Here is a 15,819-nt window from a genome sequence, read left to right as displayed (position 1 = left end):
CTTAAAAAAAAAAAAAAAAGAAGTCACAGAAAGTGTAAAGGACATTTTTAATCCATTTTTATAAACCAACATATTTAATTTAGCAGCATAACCGGATGGTCTTGAGGTATTTCTAAATCCATACTCTGAATTTCATCCCACCCTCCCGCTCCCAGTTCTCCCTCAGGCATTCATCCAGACAACAGCTAACACACAGACCCACACACCCAGCTGCAATTCACACTGACGGATCCATACCGCACTAACTCTGCACATACAAACAACCTGATGCACTCGCACTTCAGCATATGCTCAATAGACAAAAGGACAGACGCGCACACATACACACACACACACACACACACGCGCACACACTTCGTTTGAGTCCTGATGACTCAGAGGCCGCAGAGCTGGCTCCCTCATAGTGGCTTGTAAGGCAGGCACACTTAATGGTGCAGTTTTGGCTGTGGGACAAAAGAAACATTTGAATTTATTACTTTTAGTTTGTCAGCTGATTTGTATATTCACTTTAAAACTGTACAAAAAAAAAAAAAAAAACAGAAAGAAAACTGGATGGTTTGTGAGATGTAGGGTCATTGCTGGGAACAGCACAAAAACTCCGTAGCTTTCAATTTAAAATACATCGGGCTGATGGAGCTTCGAGCTGCTGAACTTTGTTAACTCCAGTAATCTTTTTAAATCAGAAAATACATTCCTTAACATGGGTTATCGCAATGCCTTGCTATCATGTCTATCAGGTGTCACAGATTGTTGCCATGGAAACACAACTCTTAGCTGAGAGGGATAGGGTGACAAGCTTTTTAGACCTAAAGCTAATCAACTTTTAATGTTTTCCAACCGGCTTGTGTTAGATTAGTCAGTCATGAGCAGAACTCATGCTAACCTAACCAGACTAAGTGTAAACATATTCTGAGCAGGCACACTGTATCTGGACAGTTACACTTTTTTTTTTTTTTTTGTTCTTCAGGCTCTGAGCTTCAGCACATTCAATTTGAAACAAAATGATGGAAACTGCATTAAAGCGCCAAGACTCAGCATTCATTTGAGCAGCTTCCACCAATTCAGAAAGAACTCTGTGGGAGATGGCACACTGTGCCCAAACTGCACGGGTTCAAAAGGAACTGGACACATGGTTGCAACTGTGTGTTTTTTAAGAGTCAGTTCATCATGCAAGTGAAGAAGATAATAATAATAATAACAATAATAAGAAGCAAAAATCTATCAGAGGTAGTTGGTTTTGCTTAACAAGCTGGTCGACAACTCTTGTGGACGACTGGAAAATCATTTGCATGGTGACAGAAGCTCCTTTATGACAGCACAGCAAGTCAGGAATGCTCTCCATGGGTGTGAGCGTCCACGTTTCCATGTCAGTGATAAAAAGAAGACTTCATGACTGAAACCTCAGCCTGCTAGGGCTCAAAAAACAGATGCGGCCAGGATGTCATTAACCAAAAAAACATACAGAAAGAAACCGATGGAGGTCTGGAACAAAGTTCTGATCATGGACTGATGAAACAAAAATTATCCTCTGTCAAAATGATAGAAAGAGGGAAGTGAAGGGCATTTACTGATGATCTGACTGCCGACTGTGCAGCAGGATGAATACAGAGGCAAACAGCAGGGCTCTGTGCTCAGGCCACCAGAGAGCTTTTCAGGGTGAATAGAGGTGGAATAACCTCAACTGGCTGAGTCCATCACCTGATCTCAGTCCAATGAAGCTGCATTCCACTTTCTACGGAGCAGACTAAACGCAGAGAGCCCACAGTGTAGTGAAGGCCTGGGAGAGCATCACCAGGCAAGATACGAGATATTTGCTCATGTCTGCGGGTGAAGACTTCAGGCAGGTCATTGACCATCAAAATATGAAACATCATCATTTTGTTTGCCTTCATGTGTATCTGTCCAATTACTTTTGAACCCCTAAACTTTAGGCACTATGTGTTAAAGGCAGTTACATCAGCTGATAACAAATCTTTAAAAATGACTGTTAGGAACAGGGGCATGTTTGCCTCAGCCTCAGGGAGAAGCCGCACACTGTAACTTTAACTCTGTAACTAGTTCCCTGCCTTTCTGTCTTCTGAACTCACCTTCTGTGTGCCGAGTTTCTTCTCCACACCCCCAGCCAGCCCCCCGCCTTTACTGTCCTTCCAGGGGTAGAAGTTTGAGCGTGGAGAGGAGGTGGTGGCAGAGCTGGAAGAGGAGGAGGAGGAGGAGGGCAGGCGGTGTGCTGAGGATTTGGAGGATGGCGGGTGCTCCTCCATGCTTCCCCCCTTGCGTTTCTTCACCAACCCCTGGTGCTCGAAGCCCCTCCCACTGCCCTGCCCGTGCAGTCCTGAGTCCCCCACACCAGCACGGCTGTGGGAGTTGTTGGTGGTGGAGGAGAGGTCTGGGGGTGAAGAATGGCCCAGAGCAGGGTGTGTCCGTCTGTAGGTCCAGACTGCCTTGGCGGCTGGTGAGTGGGACTCTGAGGGAGAGGGCTGGGGGCGGGGTTTGCTGCTGGGGGAAAGCGTGCCATTGGTCTGTCCGTGTGGGAGAGGTGAGGGAATGGGGGCTTTAGAAGAGGAAGATGAGGAGGAGGCAGCAGAGGGTGGGCGGCCCCGGTCCTGGAGGATGATGCAGTTCCTGTCAGGGCCTGAGTGCTCCCCTTCCTGGGACGGGGCTTTTCGTTTGCGGAGGGCTGCCGCAGCAGCAGCCTCCTGCCGCAGCTTCAGCATCTGCTTGCTGGGACGCCCCACTGGGTTCTTGGGTCGCCCGGGAGCCACCTGACACACTGCCACAGGCTTACCTGGAGACACCAGGTGACCACCACCGATGCCGCTGCCACTGCCCCCGGAGTTCTCTGATTGTATGGCAGTCGGGGGTCTCCCTGGACCACGACTGGAAGAAGAGGAGCAGGAGGATGCAGTTTTGAAGGAGGAACTGATATGACTTCCTGTGCGCACCTTAGAATGTAAAGAGGAGGAGGTGGTGGCTATGGAGGAGGGAGATGAGGAAGTGATGGTCCTGGTTGAGGGAGGTGGAGCTTGAAGGTCTGTGGCTTGAGGTATTTTCCTGGATTGAGAGAAAATAAATCCATAAATCAATATATTCAGATTAAGGTTTATTCAAGACACATTTTCTACAGCATGTCAACAGTGATCTAAAGGACTATAAGATAGATTATAAGAAGGACATTGTCGATACCAGCTGATACTCAGGGAAATCAGTCTCCATCTTACTGCCAACATCACAGACTTTTCACCACTGCTATTCTGGGCAGCAGAAAACACCATCTGCTTCATCCATTAGTGACTAAGCAGTGGGTTACACTCTATACTACACTAGTTTATCTGCTAGTGTTACCAACACAGGATCTGATAGAGCTATCCTCCATCCATCGGTGACAATCTACAAAGAAAGCTAAAATTTGATGGAGGTGGAAAAAAGAGTGGTACACTTCATCAGGTTCGGCCCCAATTTCTTTCACATCCCTTTATGACTCCACAGATTCTAAATTCCCTTTTACTGACTGACTGACAACAACTAACAGCAAATGGACATCGACTGAAACAATAAAACAACAGTTGGAGGATTTAGGACAGGGTGAAAGCTGGTGCATCAATAACCCAGCAGAAAACAAATATTCCTATTTTTCACCGCTACACTGCTCATTTTACGGCACTGACTACAACTTCCTCACTAGTAACACAGTTCTACCAGATATAACAGGTACATTAATCAGTCATAATCACCATGGTGCAATCTCCTTAGTGCTCCAAAGTCAGAAATTTCACAAACAACATTCAGTATGGTCTCTTAGGGCATGTGTCATGTTACAAATCTTGGAAGTTAATAATCAAATAGTAAGAAAAGCTAAGGGGCAATGCTAGTCTATCAGTAAGAAAACCCACTCGCAGCACTGGGATGAAGAGTCCTGCCAGAACGTTTCTGCCAGAAAACCACGAAATGGACATCCAGCCTTAATCTTTCACTTCTCAGAGGTCCAGAAAAGCACAGATTCTTAAGGAGAGAGTGGGCATCCTGCATGGACACAAATGACTCTCTGAGCACCTCACCAAGATTACTCTGGGGAAACCCCAAAAACAGTACTATAGGGTTTATCTCTTGTGGAAACAAGAAGCCCAGAATCCAATTCCACCTAAAAAAGAAAAAAAAAAATCTAGGTGTTGAGGCACCCCGTCTTTTCAAAAATAAAAAAATACCCACTGAACTTCACAGCTTGGAAGCGTAGAAGTATCACACACATGATCTGCTTTCACTTGGGAAGGACTTGTCCACAAATACAGATATAATCCTCAACCGTCTTTCTTAGAAGTCCAATAATGCTGATCGGACAGTATCAAGATTTATCCACATCAATCACTTCTGACTCTTGCACAAAAATCTGCAAAAACACAATAATAAATAAAGAGAATCTCCAAATAATTCAGTATAAAGGAAACCACAGAACGCATATCACTCTCAGAAAATATTGTTATTGTTATTGTTATTAATATCAATGTGTCACTGTCATCATTATTACTACGATTAGTAGTAGTACTGCCATTACTGTTGTTCGTGTGTGTGTGTGTGTGTATATACACATAGAAACATGCAAACCTTTGACTGTCCCTTAGTGGCCCTGGCCAAACCTTAAGCACCACTGAACACCTATGAAGACACCTGAAGAGTGGGAAAGAGGGGCCCTCCACCAGGCTTACTGACATCCTACTCTCTCTACTACATACACAAGTAAACCATACAGAATAACCCAACCTCCTTCACACAGCATCTATGTCAAGCCTACAATCAACAAATGCATGGGCTGGATTACTGTTTGTCGCACATTTCGCTGTGACGCCCACTTCAGTATGCTCTGTGTTGTTCACATATGTCTGGTTATGTAGCACTAACTGAAAAACAATCATTCTCCACTAAGCACTTTAAACATGTCACTGGTGATTGGCAAATTTCAACTGTGCGGTAATGATGGTGGTAGAGCGTATGACATTAAATGTAGGAGCCAATTTGAATTAGTGGGCTGAACATTTGTAGTGTAGGCATGTCATCCATCTGGTACAGACAGCTCATTTTTAATCAGAGATTAGAGCCAGTCCAATAAACTGGGAAGAAGGCAAAGCCAGTTCTGCCTTTGCTAACCTTGTGACATTACTTTTAGATGATTTTGTTCAATTGATAATTAGGTTTGTGTAGAAAAATATATTAATATTTAGCTAGGGAAGGTTGGTGGTGTATGGTTCCAATACCAAACCGGTCACAACAGAAACTAGAATAAAGAGTGCTGTGAAGAGTATAGTGAAATATAAATGGCAGTCAGAGAAAGAGTTGTTTCAGAAGGATTAGTACCATATAAGCAGAGTGAAGTGAAAAAGGCAGGAGTGTGAGCTGAGGTTTCTTACTTCCAAAGATGGGCGCTGATGTGTTGTTCCAGCATACTGCTGAGCGCTGACCTCAGGTGGTGAAGTCTCCTGTCAAACGTGTAGATGCCGTGACCCAACACATGGCTGCCGAATGAACACACCTACAGAAAGAGAACTCACTGTAAATCTGTTCTAGGTAAGTCTTTCTCTGTGCTGTGTACAGATTACATACCCTTCTAGTTAAAATTACATCCACAACTTGGATGACATTTTTATGCACTTACTGGGCGTCTGACAATTAAGATACTAAAGCACTGCTGTAAAAAAAATATATTCGTAACAGATCAACAACATCCAGAAAACCAAGATAAATCTTTGATAGAACTGTAGATAGTAGTCAGGTGTGAAAAGTGAAACTCCCCTTTCTTACTGCTAAGAACATGCATGGAAGCGTAGCTGGCACTGAACAGCACTGCTTGCACAAACATGATTTGCCATAATCAGCCGTCAAAGTTATCTGTGATCTCATCACAAGGGGCGATGTCTCAGTGAGAAGCAAACAAAAGCTGGAGGATTTTCAGAACAAAAGTGCTGTAGACTCGTTAGTGGATGTTAATTTGGGATTTTTTTTTTTTTTAAATTGTATGTTTTGGACTTTTTGCCCCTAAAATCAGAAAAGGCCTAATGCAGTTTCATGCCATTTTCCCCCTGTTAAGTACAAACTGCTCACCGCTAGTGGTCTGGGATGTGCAGCAGAAGATGGGAACTCTAAGAGCTCCTCAGGTCCTTCTGCCTCACTTTCGTCGCTGGAGATTCGCCCATGGACGAGAGGTGATGGGGCTCGGAGACTTCCCTCATCCTGCCGCTGCTTCTCCTCCTCGGGGGTGCACTCTGACACGCCAGTAGATCGACTGCAAAACAAAAACAAATGCATCAGTTGGTTTCAGCGACACAGTAATAAACTGTCTATGTCTTTCTCATTGTCAGTGTGACTTGTTTACTTCTTTTTGGTTTGCTTCTTTCTTGTCTATGCTTTGTTGTGTGGCTGCCATGGTTTAGGAATGAGTAATCTGTAATTACCAGATTAGTCCTGAAGTCTCAACAAACAATGTAATTACCCAGCTTCAACCAGGTAATGTTATACCCGATTCAAACAGACAAAGCAGGTCGATTCAGCTTTGGTGGTCAAGTTGAAAGGGTCAGCATGTGGTCAGCCAAGCCCCACCCAACCTGGGCTGCCCACCTTTTAGTAAACAAATGTCTGTACTGCTGTCTGTACTACTGAGATTTAGCTTTTGATCTGTGGCATGTCTAGACTAGTGGTTATTTTAATGATACTGACATTTCACCTCAATACGTGGCAGAGATACAGAAAGCGGAAGAGCAAGAGAGAAACAAAGTTCAAGACACTATGATTGAGTACGTGTGAACAAGAGAGAAGTGAAACTGAAAGTAGCTACATTTGGTAATTATGTAATGTTATTCTTTGTAAATCTGTGTTTAATAATGAAGTGACTGTATTTTTTACGGTTTTATATCAAGATCAAGGTTTATAATGTCTAAAAAAGCCATAACACTGCCACCAAACACACTTGCGTATGCTTAAGTTTCGGTAAAGCTCACCAACCTGAAAGCAGGGAGGCTGGCCAGAGGTCTCCTGCAGTGTGGAGCCCCAGCCTGCTCCCTGGGAGCCTCCGGACTGGGGGATCGTCCACTGGAGGAGCCTCCCTCTAGAGACTGGGCCCCTTTCTCCCGAACCTTGGTCTTGAGTTCTGCCACCAGCTGATCAAAGTTCTTGCTTCGGCCAACGACCTTCCTCCGCTGGTGGATGGAGTGGATCTGAGGACCAGGACACAGGATACAGGAAGCTGGATTTATACTTGACATAAGGTAACTAATGCTGTTATTTCGTTGTCTCTCTCTAATGAATCGGAAACCACCACTGTGCAATCACGCTTTACACTTTGTGAACTGATAAGCTCCCAGCACCCCTGCCATGCCCTGAACACTCCCTGGAAGTCCTGTTCTGTAAGCACGCCAAGCACCATCTGCGACTCGTGCTGGATCTCCTGAACTGTGTCAAAACAGGGACCCTTCAGCTTGAATCTCATTTTAGGGAAAAGGAAGAAGTTGCAGGGAGTCAAATCTGAGAAGCACAGCAGGTGGTGAGTGACAGTGGTGTCGGTGTGACCGGGCAGCATGACTGCGTCACGAGCAGCAGTGTAGCGCCGCATAAGGTGACTACTTTGAAGGGGACGGCGGTCAAATTTAAATGAGGTACGGTTTTTACTGCGGTTTCATGTTTTGCCATCAGGGTAAGAGTAATTGTAGTGGGATTCATTAAAACAAATTAGAAGAACCTGATCCTAATTAGGTAGCAAGCCACTGACACTCACTGATGCCTTAATTCCAGTGTTTCTCCTGGAGTTTACTCCACGTAGCAGCAGTAGGATGATGGGGATTAACGAGAATTTAGAAATCTTACTTTCAAACTTGTCTAAGCTCAAGAGACATTTTATAATATCTTGAACTTGCACTTCTTTCATCAGGTTTTATTTATTAGGTCTTATAGATGTTCCTTCTCATTACTTATGCTGCTACTAATGTCAATGGGTGTGTGAATATTTATGATTTATGACTGTAAGAATGTTTCTGTAATTACACTGACCTCACCAAACAAATCCCTAATGACTTAGTCGTTTGGCAATAAAGTATTGAATCTTGATACATGGTTTCAGTTTTGTTAAAATTACATTTCAGATGTTTTGTATTTTTTTTTAATATTAGGGCACCTGTGGCTCACGAGGTAGAGCAGGTAGGTTGTACAATCAGTGTGTGTATGAATGTGTGTGAATGGGTGAAGGCATGTAGTGTAAAGCGCTTTGAGAAGTCAAACAAAATAGAAAGCTGTACATTAACACTCCATTTGACTTGATGCTTTTATGTTTTGTCATTGGTTTTTATAACCTGGTCCCAGATAAACTATATTTTATTTATTAATGTAATACATTTTTTTTTGGTAGTTAAAATTACAAAATAAACTAATCTCTCTAAACAGGTCATGGCTCTTCCAAAAGAATGGAAAATGGAGCTGGGCCGTCATAACCATTAAATCATTTGTAACTGTATAATCATAATTATTTGTAAAATTTCTATTAGACTTCTGCTCTGACTCAAAAACTAATCATATCCTTCAGTTAATTGGAACCTTTGGCTGCTATTTATTTAGTTGACAAACGAAATTCACTTGCAGGTCACAGCTCAGTGTTGGAGGACACCCCACTGTTTTCACAGAGCAAAGGGTCAGAAGTCAATCATGATTCATTATTGTAATCCTGTATCATCAAAACATCCCTGATTATTATTATTATTTTTCAAAGAACTGATTGATGATTAATTCTATTAAATGACCTTAGAAGTGAAAAATGCCCATCACATTTTACCAGAGTTGTAAACGTGTGCCCAAGTTGCCTGTTTTCCAAATCTTATTCAACTTGTCACGAAATCAAACTTAAGAAAGCTCTCATATTTGAGAGGCTGCAACCAGCTTAATATTTGATCATTTTTAGATGGCAAACATTCAGTTTTCAGCCAAATCCATTTCTTGTTTTGATCAGTTTTAAGTCATTTACATCATAAATTATTTTATGATAAAAGCACCTTCAAGGGGCTTTATCAAGCAACACTGGTATTACTGAAACTATGCACCAGTGACTTTTTTAATGTGTAATTTGAATTTATAAACTTAAAGTTAAAATGGCCACATTTGCATTTTTCATTCCCTAGTAGAAGGCAGCACTGGAAAAAAAAAAAAAACTAGCCACCTACTGAGAGTCTGTTCACCTACAACAGGTATAAGATGCAGGCCTGTTTTTCCTGCACGACTTTCCCGTCATTCCTGTCACTTCCTGTTAATCAGGTCATCCTGTCTCTACCCGGCTGGATGTGGTCTCTCACACACTTCCTCTTTCACAGACACGAGCCACCATATAAGGCCTCTTCCTGTGCTGGGAGCCATTTTCACCGCTCAGTGGCAGTCAGTGGTGATTGGTAACGAGGAGCTGTGACTGCAGTTTTACTCATTTGAAAAAAAGTCTACTCGGGTCTCTCACTCTCTTTCTACTTTGATCTTTCAATGGTGATTATATTTCACTCAAAGCAGGGCTGTAATTTGATCCCCGCTTGTGGTTGGACACATTTTAGTGAGATAATGTTAAGAATTTAAATATATTCCAACAACAGGATCACACTGCTTCATGTGTAGCTTGGTAAACAACAATCCTGTGATTGACACCTAACCAACTATCAGGTCATCCAATGTCGTATAGTAACTTTCACTGGGACTAATAAATATACTGACGATAAACAGAATGTGTAATAAATCCAACTCATTCAAAGAACAATGAACTTTTACCTTCTAGGAATTCACCTAGTGCATTAACTACTGCATGACAACACCGTGAAATGAATACACAGAAGGGAAATACAAATCATCAGCAAAGGCACCGACTCAACTTGCTCCATCATCACATTACCCCAAAGCGCCTTTTTCCAAAAGCTCAAATGTAGCAAAAGTGGCTTTTAAAGTAAACTGTTGGCCTAAGAACTTTTGTCTGGGAATAAGTACAAATGTGGAAGTACTGATATTCTGTCAAATGAATGCTATCTGAAAATCTGAGCTTTAAGGAAAACGAGTAATAAAAGCGGTGAAAAGACATTTTGGTGATCATTTCTGTCTGTAAATACAGGTGGATGACAAATTCAAAATGAGTGCAAACACAGTGAAATGCTATAGACAACTATGGGAGCTTACCACGACCACCAAAACACCAAACAGGGGAATGTTTTTTGGAAGAATGGTGTCCCCGTCAAGTAGAGTTCCACACACTGAAGGAACACTAAAGCTGGCTCTGGAGGACCATGGTGGAACAATACCTTACTAACAGACTGTTTTTTTTCTCTCATCATTTGTCACACGCCTGATTTAATTTAATACAATTAGGAAATTATAAAATAGATTAAAAGTCATTTTTACTAAACTAAAAATCATTGAGCAGAAAACACTTGACGCTGACTTAGGAAGAAATAGCAACAGCATTTCCCAAAGGCCATTTAAGTACATCGCATTATCCTTTCTCTACCATAGCCATATTTCAGTTTGCTGTCAACTATCTGATAGAGGCACAATTCCAAAATTATTATTATCAGCCTTGGCTGTTGTCAGAGCAATGAAGAGACCACATACTCACAACCTACTTTCCTGCTCTGATGTGTCCTAATTGGGTCAAAAGCAAAGGTGACAGGAATGGAGGCTGAAATTAAGCCTCTCAACCTTTTACTGAACGACACAGAAAAATGGAGAGAACATAAAACTTGAAAACAAGCAAAATACAGAGATGAGAAAAAACTGTAAAGGCGTGAGAATCTGAGGCAAAAGAAGTGGGGTGTTAGTCCAGGGAAACTGAGTGTGCTTGGAGCTTACATTGCATGTCAGGAGGCGAGTGCAGACTTTCTTCCTGTCAGGGTCAAGGACGCCGCAGTGTTTGTCCAAGTCGCACTCCCTCTCTACAGACACAAAAATAGCATCTCAGCTACAACTTCACACAACCAACAAATGAATCAAAACCAGCAAAGTGGGGCCAACAAATACCTTTGTTGTTAAAACAATAACAAAAAAACAAATTTTCTGCCGTTTCACCAAAATATGTGTTTTAAAAATCGGATGAATTCCTAGCCCCTCTGTGTTTTTAATCACTTGACAGGAGGCGTTTTAGACACATTTTTCAGTCATCTGTTTCACACACTTCTGACAGAAAAGATATGCTTCCTTTAAAATCAATCCAGCCGTCTTACACAGGCTGTGTAAGACGGCTTATTGTAAAATCCTGTCTCAAAATATTGTAGGGGTTTGACATATGATAAGTCTTCAGACCCAGGGATATAATACTCAAATGATCCTTTCTGGATTGCATTTCATCATTACACTTCCACAACTTGACCCACCAGAGCAGACCCACCTCCCACAGTGCAGCCCTGTTTTTGGTTGGAACACCTGGCAAGACAAACTGGTGGAAGCCCATTTTGCTGGGTGGCACTCAAACTCACGCATGTGATCAAGGTAAACAAAACCTTGTCATGTGCTGTGGATCTTGGCCTCATTTACACTTCATACTCAGCCACCTGGCTCAGTATGAAGTGTAAACATCTCAGCAAACAGATGAAACCAGAAGACTTTCAGTTATATTTCAGAATTCTGGTGAGGGCACTACTTAAGAGCCAGACATTATCTGAAAATGATACACAACCTCTGGTAAATCAGCGTTAAGTACTCTGCAGGCTATAAACCGAATTTCAATTTCTGCTCATATCCTATAATCTTATAGTATTATGCAGTTTGATATAATTGGAACTTCCCCTTAAAGACTCTGAGCATGGATCTAAGATCTGCATCTACATCAGTCAGTCTCTTACACCATATTATCCCAATTCCTCCTTCTGTACTCACTGGAGGCCACTTTGTTGTAGGGTCTGGGGATCCGGTGGCCTGGCACCGCAGAGGTCAGAGAGGAGTCCTTCCTCTGGCTCTGGCTGGGGGGCCTGTCGCTGGGCAAAGGTCTACCAGGCGGGGTGCTTCCGTGCGGCCAGGGGGGATCTCTGAGCGACGGAGGTGGAGAGTTCATCGGAGGCTCTAAAGGCGGCGGCTGCTTGAATACTGATGACTCTGTGTGGCTGCTGTAGGACGATGACTTCTCCAGTGGGGAATGTCTGAATGATGGGAGAGAAACTAATTGTTTCCTGTGCCTTTTCTGTACAGAATCACATACTTACTTCTTCAGTAAAGTAACAGCTATAGTCTTATCTAAAGCTGGAAAAATCAGACGCCTGTTTAAAGTCATTGTTTGGCTTTGATCTGATTGGATGAGGGTCAGACAATCACAGACAGCCAACGACGGTCAGTAAAACAACTGTTCATTTTAACAATGCATAATCTTCTTTTCCTTGTACATTTTCTTAAAAGGGGCTTCCTGTGTCAGTTTAGTGTCTGAGGTTGGTGTGACGGACTACTTTTCCATTTCAACCTCAGCACATTAAAACATGTGAAGTCCTTTGAGGCTGGACTCTGGGTGTTGGAATATTTCTTGAGTGGTGCAGTTGTCTAACAAACTCACAGTGATGAGAGGACTTCAGGAAGTTATCAGGCAAGACAAAGTCACCCCCACCCAGAAAACTGCTATTTGTAGTTCTTATGTTTTTACTCTTCAGATTTTGAACATACAAAATATAATGTGATAATGTGTAATGTGTTAGATATAAGGTGCTGGTAGGTAGTTTTTGTTACCTTGGGACAGAGTAAGGCTAGCTGCTTCCCTCTGTTTCCAGTCTTTATGCTAAGTTAACTATCTGCTGTCTGTAATCCAGTGTAAATATGAACATAAATATGAAAGTGGCACTGATCTACTCATCTAAGTTTCAGCAAGAAAGTGAAGAAGCATGCCCAACCCAGCAGACAGCTCTAACCAGTAGTCTACTGTCTTCTGGTTAGAACTGTCTACTTCCTGGTGTCAAAGGGAAGCAGATATTCCTACCAGATATCAGAGATTTCTCCCCAGCTTGCCCCACTTCGTTCTTACCGTACTCCATCCTTGGAGTTCTTGGAGTGTCTGTACTGGGGTGGGGTGGAAGGCGAAGGTGGGGCTGCCCGCAGCTGCCCAACTCCTTGGCCTCGACCCTCCCAGGATGATGCAGATGCAGAATTGGTCCCATGGGAGGGAGAGTGGCCATGGTGGGGTCTCTGCTGGGGCTGGGGTGCAGGGGTGGGAGAGCGCAGTCGGGCGTACAGCTTGGCCACGGGGCCGTGTCTCCGCTCGCAGTGCTTTTCAAATGCTTGCGGCTTCACTACTTGGCCACAATGGCTGCACACCACCAGGAAGAAGTCATCGTGGCCGGGGTAGAGCCCAAAGATGGACATGTCTGGGAGGAGAGTGGAGAGGAGGAGTGATGAGGTGAGGAAATACAATGGATACACAGATACTGGGCTGCACAAGCGGAAACATGGCAAAGCCACTTCGTGAGGCAGCCCGGGATAATGCTGCATTATGGAAAGAAGATAGATCTTCTCATTTAAAAAGTAAATGCCATTTGGTAACTTACAGTATCATTCTGACTAAACGAAAAAATGCCTATTGTTATTTACACTTAATGATATATTCGCTTTTTTTAAAAATAAGCAAGTTGAGTAATTTTTATTAAGTGAGCCCTTTAAGTACTAATTAAATGGCTGGACACTCAGCTCTACGTTGGGTTGAAAATGCTTTTGATCTAGCACCATGGACATGCACTGGCGACAGCTAGGTGTGTCAGAGTGCCATGATTTACTCCCACAGGCAAAAGACTTGCAGGACAGGGGAATTACTGACCCAAATGTGAGCAGAATTGTGAAAAGTTGCCTGTGTATATGCATTATAAATATATACAGGTCGCCCTGTGATAGACTGGCAGCCTACGCAGGGTGTATCCCCCTTCATACTCAAGGGGAGAGCGTCTGTCGGACAGGTGCAGCTACAGACACCCGGCTAGGCGCCAGAAGCTGCCAAAGCACAACACTACCTAGCCTTAATACCCGCCCAGGTACCTACCGAACAGGTAGCTCAATTTGCTCACTGTCTCTGGGCAAGGCTGGAGACCAGAAAAAAGATGAAATATAATTCACTGTGACTTCACATGTCATGTACGTGCACAGTAATGCACACACAAGTAAGGCTATCGCTTTACGCTTTCTCGTTTTCAAGTGTAAAGTTGAATTTTGTTTATATAGCCCAATATCACAGATTTGCCTCAAGGAGCTTAACTATCTGTACAGCATACGAGACCCTCTGTCCTTAGACCTCTGAGACAGATAAGGAAAAAGGATGCCACAAACAACAACAGCCTTGACTATGTCTTGTAGACGATGGGGTATAGACTTACCCTCCTTACAGAGAGACATGGCCTCTGCAGCTTTTTTGCCATTCTTGCTGCAGTCGTCCGCTTCAGGCCCTGAAACATCACATTTTACATATATGTTGGATAAGCCACTTGGGAGGGAAGATGTTTTCCAAAAGTTGTATATCAGTTTCATCAGCAACACAAAGAATGACCTTACTTCACAAATTCTGCACATAAACAGGCTCTTAAGCTGTGTTATGTAAAGGACTGATCTGCAGGTCAACTGCATCTCCATAGAGTGCTGTTCTTTACTAGTCATTTTTGTCAGAGTTTGCTAACAGTAAGCAGCTAATGGTATGTGTGGTGAAGGAAGACTTTGATAGTTATGGACAGAGTAGCACTTGGAAGGATGCCAGACAATGAGTGAGCGCACATACTTAAAGCTGGGAAGGGCAAGAGCACTTTTGGGGCAGAAGTCACACATATGAGATTTACTGTCGCATACAGAAATGTTAACATCAGTTAAATGGAGGCGACGACGCTGGCAATTAGAGGGGAAGACTAAAATAAAGCGAAAAGAACACAGAGTAACGTTTGCTAACATCAAAGGCTGGGCCAGAATTTACATGGTGGCAACAGCATCAGACTCCTCCTCCGTCACCGGTGTCTACTCTGAATCCTGCTGCTGCTGCTGCTACCATTAGCATGCTAACGCTAACAGCCTCGTCGCCAGCGACTAGTCTGGCTTTCTTGCTAGCTAGCTGGTCTAGCTTTCAACGGCGAGAAGTTGCTCGCCCTACCATCCACACTAGCCTCCTTCCGCTCTGATGCCACCGCTGGCCGGCTCGTTTCACCAAAATGAAACGCATCCTTTAAGCAATGGCAGCTTGTTTCATGGTCACAGCCGTAAAACACACACCATGATGGCTATATCTTAATAACTATCACTTATTTTTTATTGAAGAGAGCATATGCAGTGGGACCAGGGAGAGAGCAACATGTTACCCACCCAGCACTAGGACCCGGCAGGGTCTTTGTTTGGGTAACATGGTTAGCTCTGTCCTCCGTTTCCACGAAAATAAACCCCAGCGCTTTGGTTAAATGGCTTCGTAGCTGCCAGTGTTTGTGTCAGTGTGTTTTCTTACCATCCGCCGCTGTCACACCGGCCCTTTCGGCCCAGGCAGTCCAGCTTTGACCCACGAAATCATCGAGGCTAGGCACCCGCCGATCCAGAGCAGCCATTACTTTTACTGCGCGTTCACGCGACGCCATCATCACTGCGCGGCAAGCAACTTACGTCATATCTCGCGCTCTCGACAGGGATAGGAACTTCCTACGAGCGCGTTCTTGGGACACCCACACAGACACAGAGGACTGGAGCAGATAGTCTGCAAGTGATGTCATTATTTACTTTTTCAACCACTTTAAAAAAAAAGTACTGCACGGATTCTGAGTCTGAAATCACAAAGATGCGAAGAAGAAATGCCAGGAAGTAAGGGAAAGCCAACAGGGATTTCCATCCTGTATAATCAGA

The 15,819-nt window shown here is 43.4% G+C and overlaps 1 protein-coding gene across 2 annotated transcripts; it reads right to left on the bottom strand.

Moving 5' to 3' along the window:
* Positions 1–131: 131 nt before the first annotated feature.
* Positions 132–15,560, bottom strand: atxn7l2a (ataxin 7-like 2a). Of its 2 annotated transcripts, XM_041035060.1 has the most exons (10): positions 15,431–15,560; positions 14,328–14,396; positions 12,992–13,331; positions 11,866–12,125; positions 10,843–10,925; positions 6,988–7,199; positions 6,091–6,271; positions 5,400–5,521; positions 2,088–3,051; positions 132–443 (listed from the first exon to the last, which is right to left on the bottom strand). In XM_041035060.1, exons 1-10 carry the CDS (start codon positions 15,558–15,560, stop codon positions 426–428), a joined length of 2,379 nt encoding a protein of 792 aa, XP_040890994.1. In that variant the 3' UTR covers positions 132–425. The 2 variants fall into 2 exon arrangements, with proteins under 2 accessions (XP_040890994.1, XP_040890993.1); XM_041035059.1 differs by lacking the exon at positions 132–443 and having other exon boundaries at positions 452–3,051.
* Positions 15,561–15,819: the final 259 nt, after the last annotated feature.

This window comes from Toxotes jaculatrix, chromosome 3 (genome assembly GCF_017976425.1).
Source record: "Toxotes jaculatrix isolate fToxJac2 chromosome 3, fToxJac2.pri, whole genome shotgun sequence".
Classification (NCBI taxonomy): Eukaryota; Metazoa; Chordata; class Actinopteri; family Toxotidae; genus Toxotes; species Toxotes jaculatrix.
This window is presented reverse-complemented; position numbering and strand designations above follow the sequence as displayed.

Bases quoted from the DNA above. Each gene is read 5' to 3' on its own strand.
- atxn7l2a (XM_041035059.1), bottom strand. From the start codon at position 15,560: ATGATGGCGTCGCGTGAACGCGCAGTAAAAGTAATGGCTGCTCTGGAT. The intron at 12,126-12,991 runs GTAAGAACGAAG...CCCATCATTCAG, and splicing joins AACTCCAAGGATGGAGTACG to ACATTCCCCACTGGAGAAGT. The intron at 5,522-6,090 runs GTGAGCAGTTTG...CTCTTTCTGTAG, and splicing joins CACATCCCAGACCACTAGCG to GTGTGTTCATTCGGCAGCCA.